Here is a 9,661-nt window from a genome sequence, read left to right as displayed (position 1 = left end):
ACTGTTTATACTCCTCTGATTTGGCTAAACCACAGTAGCAGATCCATAACTGAAAAGGATCCATCATCCTCTGGGCAACAGCAATGCTTTCTCCTGACTCACACTAAGTGGCCCAAATATGAAATATTTATCTTTGCTATTTGATGCCCAATTCTAAGCATGGTAACATGAAATACCCTATAGTTCATGCATATAGTTCAGGCTTTTTCTCATGGGGATCACTAAATTTCTGGCTTGATGCTCTCAAACAGAGGGGCATCTCAGCATTTATACCTTGTGAGCCCAAGAAAGTCATTTTTACAAAAAGATTTCAATAACAACAAAAAAATTGCATAGGACACAAGTGAATTGAGTCTCTAATATAAGTTCAGATACTTCAGTAAAAATCTGTTGAGCACCAACCATGTCAAGGCACTGTACTAGGGATGGAAGAAAAGACGGGAAGGGTAATTTCTTGCCCTCACTGGGAGCTCACCATATAGTGAAGCACCAAGAAAGGGGCATAAAACCCTAACATAAGGCAGAAATCATTATTAAAACTGTTAAAGCAGGTGTGTTATAACAAAGTTCTGCAGTAGCCTAAGGCTCTTATAGCCAAGGGAGTTTTGTTTTTTGTTTTGCGGTGATTGGCTGGTATGAGGATCTGAATCTTTGATGCTGGTGTTATAATACCATGCTCTAACCAACTGAGCTCTCCAGCCGGCCCCCTCATATGATAATGAACAGGACCTCACAAGGCAGAAGACAGGGGCATAGGGAGGGGGCAGGGGGATGGGATTCTTGCTCCACTCACAAGTCCTTACCTCCGTGCAAATGAAAAATGGGCTGAGGCACTGGGGGAGAAATTTCTTGGACTATCTTGAGGGCTATTTCCTGTAGAGAGAAAGAGGAAAAAAATTTACAACATGATTTTGTTTTTGAATCATTACCTATGTCCAGAATCATCTTCTCCTTAGTAATAAGTTTCTTTATATTTCTGTGAAATGTCCTTTCCCCCAATAATGTTTTAGTTTTACCTGGAACAGGGACTTTGGGGGAGGGGAAAGCCTGAGTTCCAACACAGATTTCCAACTGTGCAAGATATATGAATTAAATACATTGACCTATATCACCAACCAGCAGTCCTCAATAGATTTAATAAAATAAATATTTCAGTCCTTTAGAATAATGAATATATAAATGTCTTGGTTGTGACCCTCCAGATGTTAACATTTCAAAGAGCAGCATGGATGGGTAAACATTTGCTTCAATTGGGGGGTGCTTTCTATTTTAGAAAGTCAGTCTTAGTATTTTTTTATTTATGGTAGACTAAATAAAAGTCTGAGTTCTTAAAAATAAATCCTCATATCCCAAAGTACATACTTTAAAGGTAGATGTGTCAGAACTTGCTGTAAAATACCTGGAAGAACCCAGCATTTCAGACCTATTTCTAAAGTGACCTAGATCTAGCTCAGCATCGCCAAGTGGTCCAGCAGGATTACCCCTTGTCAATATTTTCTTAGGAGCAATCCCTGTGCTCCTAAGCAGCTGGACTGTAACTAGCCAAACAGCTTCTAAAAGCCACTGACACACAAAGGCTGGCAGAGCACGTCTCCCCAAGTCCTTCAGAGGCGGCATGGAGCAGTGATTGCTCACCGGAAGGAGGGCAGCTCCTCTGGGGCTTGTTTACTTTTTCCATTAGACCACGCAACCTGCTACTGATCATTGAGAAAGCTTGGCAGGCAGCTGGTGAGGGCAAGTGCAGGACACTCCAGACCACCCTGCTTCCCTGCATGTTTAATTAGATTGGCAGAATTGTCTGAGAATTGCATGGGACTGTAATAAATAAGGAGGGGAGAAAAGGCTGCAAAGTAATCCTGTACATTCTTGAAAACTGGAAAATAAATCAGGAAGATAAATTTAATCCCTAACAGCAGGCCAGTTGCCACATTTACTGGTTTCTTAATGAAAGCGACAATTGTAGTTAGGTGTGAGGAATATAAGATTTCACATTAAAGTCAGAAGCTGGCTGTAAAGGTAAACAATTTATTACCAGTGTGCAAAAAGAATAAACTAACACATTAAGGAGGATAAGTTTAGTGTTACCTTGAGGACTTCTGACTGGCGACATCTCTACTGAAATTTTTCAATTAACTTAAGGTGGCAAATTTTATAGTAATGTCTTCAATGGATGCCATTAACTTTATGACAGACAGCACAATCAAAGCCATTTAACTGGGAAGAGCTGAGAAGCCTATTTCTTTATGGATAGAGAATCAAGATGCATTTCTCCCCCTGCTGCAATGAAATTTATCATGCTTTTGCATCTGTTGTTCCTTGGGCCCTGGAGAAATGGATTCTGCTTTTGCCATCCAGTAATCCAGGGTTCATTTTGTCCGTTTATCTACATAGCTAAATTAAGCTCTTTCAACTTCTCTCAAGAGCCTTCAATCCCCCCATACTCCTAACTTAGCTTGTATATTACTCTTCATATTCCGTAAAAGATCTTGGTAACTTCAAGATGGCTAAAACATTTCATAAGGAAGTAATCTAATGCCACAAATCTTCACATATGTTTTGGTTTTTATTTGGAAAAAATGTTTTCTCACTTTGTTCACACAGCATATACAGCAAACTACCAGTAAATCATTAGGAGTAACAAAACAACTGATTATTTGAAGCCAAGACATTTTGAGAAAAATCCATGCTATCCTATTCACTCAGGATGAAATAATAAGACCAACGAAACCTGGCACCAAATTCTTCATTCTTTGTTCTTTGTAAAGAAAACACTATATCTGGAGATTATAATGTGATCAACCAGAGGAATTAGATAGAGCTTATTAAATATTTTTTTAAAGTCTGAAGGAGAAACAAAGAATTAACTTAAAACTTTTTATACTTTTAGAGATTTTAATGAGTGGTCTCCTGGAAGCCAGTAACATTTTATAATAGATGGTGACCCACTACTTTGAGGATGAATGTACAGAGATACAGACATAGGTTAATTTAACTCTGCTCTTAAAAAGAAAAATAAAATAACATAAAGGCTGTCATTAACCGTTTCTCATCTTCAAATTTGCTTTCCCATCTTGGGCTCCCTTTTCCAGATCCCTCAATGGAAAATTTTTGCATTTTCTCATCTACTACGCCATTATAAAATCAAACAAATTCCAACATATTCAAGACTAGAGATCCATCTGTATTATCTTACCAACTGCAGATCTTTCTGTTTCATGTCGTACTGAAAAGCTAAGTTGATTATACACATACACACACACATATATATATATATAAATATGAATTATCATTAAGGATCCTAAGTGTGGTGGGATATTAGAGAAATGAGCGAGAGTGAAGTGGGCTAGAATACCTGATAATTCCTTAAGGACAAAAGACCACAGCTCAATTTGAGGGAAGTTCGGCAAGCTTAGATAAAAAGAGAAAGAGAATGGGGCTTCAGGAAGGGGTCAGAAACAACCCAAACACAATAGGTCACTGCAATAGAAACAGGCTTTCTGGCTGAAGGGAATTCAGACTGGTAAGGCCAATGAGGTGTGCACTATGTTTTTTTGGTACTGATTAGTGGGATATCTTGAAAGGTGTCTGGAGGCAAGAGAGACACGTCAGAGGTTTCACCCTGGTATGAGTGTACCTGGTCTGGGTGGAAAGAGGAGGAGGAGAAGCTAGATCAGGTAATTGGCAATGAATGAGAAATAAGTGATAAACAAGAGTACAGCCTAAAAGTGGCCAACATTTCCAATGTGGGTGGATTGGGAGAATGACTAACTCACTGATAGAGAATTTTGAGAAAGAAGTAGTGTAGAGGTGGTGATGGAGTTTGGATGTGTTGTCCCCTCCAAAACTCATGTAGAAATTCGATCCCCAACGTGGCAGTGTTGGAAACTGATTGAGTCATGGGGGCAGATCCTTCATGAATAGATTAATGCTCTCCCTGGGGGAGGGGGGATTAATGAGTGAGGTCTCCCTCTATTTGTTCCTGCGAGAGCCGGTTGTTTAAAAAGACCCTGGCACCTGCCCTCTCTCTCTCTCTTGCTTCCTCTCACCATGTGATCTGCCTGTACCCGCCGGCTACACCACTTTCCACCATGAGTAGAAGCAGCCTGAGGCCCGTGCCAGATGCAGCTGTCCCAGAATCATAAGCCAAATAAACCTCTTTTCCTTATAAATTACCCAGTCTCAGGTATTTCTGTTACAGCAATATAAAACGGACTAATACAGGTGGTAATAGAGGAAAAGGGCAAATGAGCATTCTGTAGACTTCTGTGTCATGTATCACAGAAAATTCCTCAATTTTCCTTAGGGAAGAATTTTAAGATTAGTAGATTAGATAGGTAGAAGTCAATCTTTGAAGTCTTTGTTCTTATTTGAAATAAAAATTGATTTCTACTCAGTCTCTGAAGACTTAGCAACACTATTTTGTTACACCATGATCAAAATACTGCTAATTTAGAATAGACCAAATCATAAAGCACATCTCATATATTCTTAACTCAGAGATGAGGACTTGACTGCTACGCACATGCCCAGAGCTTCTCCAAGATGAGAGCAAAATGGATTGAAACCAGAGTCCTATACATGACCTTCACTCCTCACAGCACTGCTCTCCGAATTCATCCACCCATCTGCAAAGTAATACCTGAGAGACTCTCACATGAAAACTGGTGCCAGTTAATTCTCTGCCCATATGTGCAGCACTTGCTTATAAATGAAATCCTGCTGCTCCCAGGGATTTGCTGGCTCTTATATGTTTGAGTGCTAGGACACTTTACCGACTGCTGGTATCACTGCTGCTCTTTCTGACCTGGTAATGTAAGCCTTAGGAGTGGTCAGGAATCAGGTAGGTAATTAACTCCATGATTCTCACGGGGCACTAGCATGGCTAATACACAAGCAGTGTATCAAAACCATACTTTACCTAACAGCGCTACCCAGGGTGCCTCATTTTAGAAGCAGTTATTGTTAAGAAAGTGATTTCCAGATTAATTAAATTGTTTGATTGCCTTGTAATTAGGTTGGAGAAGTCCTGTGTCTTTACCACAGAGAAGGTGCAAATCTTTTTAAAAGGCATATGTTATACCCACTATAGATTATTAACGTGCCTTTAATAGCTGTCTGTTCACAAAGTGGTAGGGGCTGGTGCTGTGACTTTCTATCAGAACTGAGGGTATCCAAGAATTAAGAGTAGGCCCCTATTTGAATCCTTGTCATTACTTGATGATCCCCTTAAATAAGCTGTGACGTTTCGCTCCATAAAAATCAATGCTGTGCTTCTTACAGCTTAGTAGGAGATTCTCAGCAATGAATGGGCACTGCTGTTGGGAAAATATAGGAAAAATGGTCAGGGCCCCTCAGATGTTCAGAATCTTGCCAAGCATTTGATGTAAACAGGCATATGCACTCAGGTGTTCTTGGTTATCATCTAGTGTAATTGCGCATGTGCACCCAGATGTCCTGGGTTATGGACTTAAGTATAAGGATGAGTGGCTCTGATCCACAGCTCCTTCCATCCCCAGGATGCTTCCCCCATGGGGGGGGCACGGGGAGGCCACTACTGCTGCTGGAGGCTGCTGCTGCTGCTAGTGCCCCCAGGACTGTCTGCAAGGCCACTGCCACTGCCAGACCTGTAAGCTGCTGCCACTGAGGAAGCTGAGGACTGAGCTCACGTTATCCGCCAGCAGCTCCTGGAATCTTACCCAATTACCTAGCATGGACCTGCGTGTGAGGGGTCTGGGGACCCAGCCTGGCATGTGAGGGGTCTGATGACCCAGTCTGTATAATGGGTTTGGAGGGTCTGAGCCCTAGCTCTGACAATATAAATGGAAACTTAGTATAACTAAAATAATGAAACACTTTGGCTTTAGTTATGATTTGCCTTACTTTGCAATTGGCATTGTTGGTAGGATTACTTTACAACTGCTTAAAAACCTTAAGACCAAACTCCACAGAATCAAATCTAGGATCTCCTTGCAAGATGAATGCCAGCAGATAAAATGGGCATTAGAATACTTATGCAGGAACCTCAAACTGAGAGAACTTTGTAAAATAATGGTTCAAGTCACCGGAGAAGTTTCAGTCTATCCCACTGGACCCAGACAGGTGACGCATGAAGACACCTGTCTCAGAAACTGGCTCCTCTCCAGATATGATTGCAGAATATTAATTAAACCTGGGCAGCTGTTTAGACTCTATGTGGCCAAGGAAAAATCTTGATTGGCTGTCAGTGGAACTGTCTCTGGGTAAGCTGTGAAATGTTCACAGCAGGCCAATAAACAGAAAGTAGACTTACATGCCTGGGTTTTCAAGTGGAGAGAGAATTATACACAATCGATGAAAGCTTTCTTATAATCTGGGTTCTCTGAATCTCTTTTGGTTTTCCAGTCCTTGTTTTACTGATCAGCAGGCCAATAAACAGAAAGTAGACTTACATGCCTGGGTTTTCAAGTGGAGAGAGAATTATGCACCATCAATCAAAGCTTTCTTATAATCTGGGTTCTCTGAATCTCTTTTGGTTTTCCAGTCCTTGTTTTACTGATCTTCCATAGCCAGCACCACTACTCACTGCTTGATTGATCCAGTCAATAAATATTTATTAATCTTCCACTACACAGGCGGAAATGTATGATTTCATTTACATTTTTAGAAAGACTCTTCCAGCTGTTCTGTGGCTAGCGTGCTAAAAGGAGGCGAGAGTGGAGACGGGGAGATCAGCTAGGAAGCTACCAGAACAGACAAGGGAAGAGAAGACAGTGGTTTGGATAGTGTCAACAGAATTTGCTGAAAAATAGAGAGTAAACGAGGATGACTTCTAGAATTTAAGACTAAGCAAATGGGTAGATTATAGCATTAACCGAGATGAAGAAAACTGAAGGAAGAGATGGTTTGGGTCAGACTGTGGGACTTGAGCATCTTCAGATTTTAGTATCCACAGGGTGTCCTGGAACCAATTCCCTAAATATAAGGAGGGTCGAGTGTATATTAAAATGTACTCATATTCCACATTACATGCAATTATACATAACAATGTTACAATTAATTGCTCTTCTCTATGTAACATTTATATTACCTAAACGTGTAAAAATTCTGTTATAGTTTTCTTATTGTACTTTAGAGCAAATAATATTTTTTTCCACTTCACATTATTAGTGCTTAACAAATTCAATGGCCCTGATCTGTTCCAGACAATAGTGCTAGAAAAGGTTTGTAAAGAAGGAAAATTCTATAGGGTAAATATTAAAGTTTGGGTAATGATAATTTCAATCATTCTGTCTCCTGTCACCATAGGAAAATGAACAGAATATAACAATATGCATACTATATTCCATTTCTCTCTTCCTCTTACTACTTGTAATTCTAAATGCTGTTTACATGAAGATACACAAAAAGTGTATTTTGAGTTCTCTGCCTAACCTAGACCCTTTTATATAGTAAACTAGAAACATATTGTTTTTTCTAATTTGATAATTATGAATTAAGTTCTTTTTATGCACAAAGCTTTGAGCTACCTGCTAGAACAGATTAAACAGGTGACAAGATGCAAAGAGCTAAAAATCTATTGATGGAAGCAGAAGTGTATATCACCAACTTTAGACTCATCAAAACCAATTCTGGATCCATATTCATGTGAAAAAAATTTTCTTAAACCAAAGCCCTTAAATGTATCAAAACCTTTCAATGACAATAGCATATAGAGAATGTACTGTTTCACAATAGAATGATGATAAATGTACATATATTTTCTAAGGAATGACTAATAAGGTTATAAAGTGGAAAACACGTGGGGAGTAGAAGGAAGACCCAGTAAGAGGTCAGATTCTGTGTCCTAAGACTCTCACAGATGCTATTGTCTCCATTTCATGAAGCTGTTCCTCTGGAATTTGTGTACTATATTTGAAATGCTGTGGCTCTGACATGAATCCCTTGGAGATGTGTTATAATGGGTTCTTGAGAATGTTTTAGCTTTTCATTGACCCTTCCTTATTACTCTGAATTGATGTCACATCTCAAGGTGATCCCGAGTAAAGACTGGTGAATGTCAAGAGTGATGAGGAAGGTTGATTTTTAGTTGTATGTTTTCCTCCCATCTACAGTAATTCATCCTCACCAGCAGTAGGGAAGATATTACCTTCACCCTTTGTTTAAAGTTGCTGACTAGCATCCATAAGGTCAAGGAGGGGAAGGTAAGAACATAGCCACTGTTACAGATATTCCTGAATTCCACGCAATTTTATGAAAATTGATTCATTCTATTAATCTTAGATAATTAATCTCTGAATCTGGATAAGACTGAGTTAAAGAATGTAACGTGATGTGTGCATATTTTTTTTTCCTATCTTACATGAAGAGATGTCAATTCCTAACCATAATTAGATACAAAGAATCCCCTTTTTACTTAGAAGAAGGGTGAATTTTATCAGGAAAATGGTTCTTCTCAGGCTGTTTCCTTCAACTGCTGAGTAATTGCTAGTCAAAGAGGAAGTATTTAAATGAAATGCTGCATATCCATAACTTCCTAAATGTAATCCAAATGTATTCTCTATTATAAACTTCTTCCTTTCATCTCCTCTTAGTTAAAAAATAAATACTAAATTTAAGGTGCTCCCACTTAACAAATGCTAAATGTTATTTGGCTTTTGGTACACAAAAATTCTATCTGAAAGAAGAAAAATATGTGCAAAGTCTTTTTTTCTTTTAAATAGTTAATCATTTTTCAGTTTCTAACTCCAGAAATCTGTTCAGACTTAAAAGAAAAAAAGACATTCAACCTTCACTGTTTCATAATAAAATATTACATAACATGCCAAGATTCTAACAAATGGGAATTCTGACTTTCAGTTCCCACAAATCATGCAGGAGATCTTGGAAATCCCCTGACGCCAAGGCTCTTCCTTCTCTAATATTTTTCTCCCCTTCCATTTCCTTAGATCAATAAACAGTTCTCAACCTGGGCTGCACTTTCAAATCACCTGAGAAGCTTTAAGAATTCTGATGTCCAGGCCCTATCCCACCTCTTTTAAATGAGGTGATTCTATATGCAGCCAGTGTTGAGAACCACGGCCTTAGAATTTCTTCCTGTACTATAAATCATATCCTAAACTTCCTCTTGCCCTTTAGAGCTCTTATCCAAAAAGTTTTGGAATTTTTTTTCACTTCCCCATTTCCTTCTATAACTAAACCTCCCTCCTTCCTTGTCCCAGGTGTACTGTAAGTTTAATGTCCCTTTTATACATTTTGGGAATACCTCTAAGTATTCCCAAAACAGCACTAAAATCAGTTCCTTATCATCCCAAACATACAATACCTACCAGGTCAACACTCTGGGAATCCCACCTGCCTACGGGTGTCCTCGTGGGTTTATCAGGTAACTCCCCCCACCCCAAATCCTATTACTACTTTCTTCTAAACTTAACCAATCATATCCACATGTTCTTCCTTCCTTTAAAACAGGAAATCCCTCACCACACCACACCCCTCTAAACTGTGTATCAATCCTGTGTTCCTCGGTTAAGATAAAAAATCTCTGTAAAAGGAAAACATATATTAACCATAATCTAGTTTACATTGTTCTATCAACTTGAATCATTTGTTTCTTAAAACCAGTTTTCATGGGCCGGCCCAGTGGCGCACTGGATAGTGCGCCGCTTAGGAGGCGCGGCAGCGC

General features: G+C 39.2%; 1 protein-coding gene across 1 annotated transcript in view; it reads right to left on the bottom strand.

The window, feature by feature from the left end:
• Positions 1 to 9,661, bottom strand: part of MAST4 (microtubule associated serine/threonine kinase family member 4) — a 168,583-nt gene that overhangs the window by 78,193 nt on the left and 80,729 nt on the right. The window contains 1 exon segment of the mRNA XM_008568933.1: positions 804 to 873. Coding sequence (XP_008567155.1) covers positions 804 to 873 — 70 coding nt within the window.

The sequence above is a fragment of the Galeopterus variegatus genome, unplaced genomic scaffold, assembly GCF_000696425.1.
Source record: "Galeopterus variegatus unplaced genomic scaffold, G_variegatus-3.0.2 Scaffold453, whole genome shotgun sequence".
Classification (NCBI taxonomy): domain Eukaryota; kingdom Metazoa; phylum Chordata; class Mammalia; order Dermoptera; family Cynocephalidae; genus Galeopterus; species Galeopterus variegatus.
This window is presented reverse-complemented; position numbering and strand designations above follow the sequence as displayed.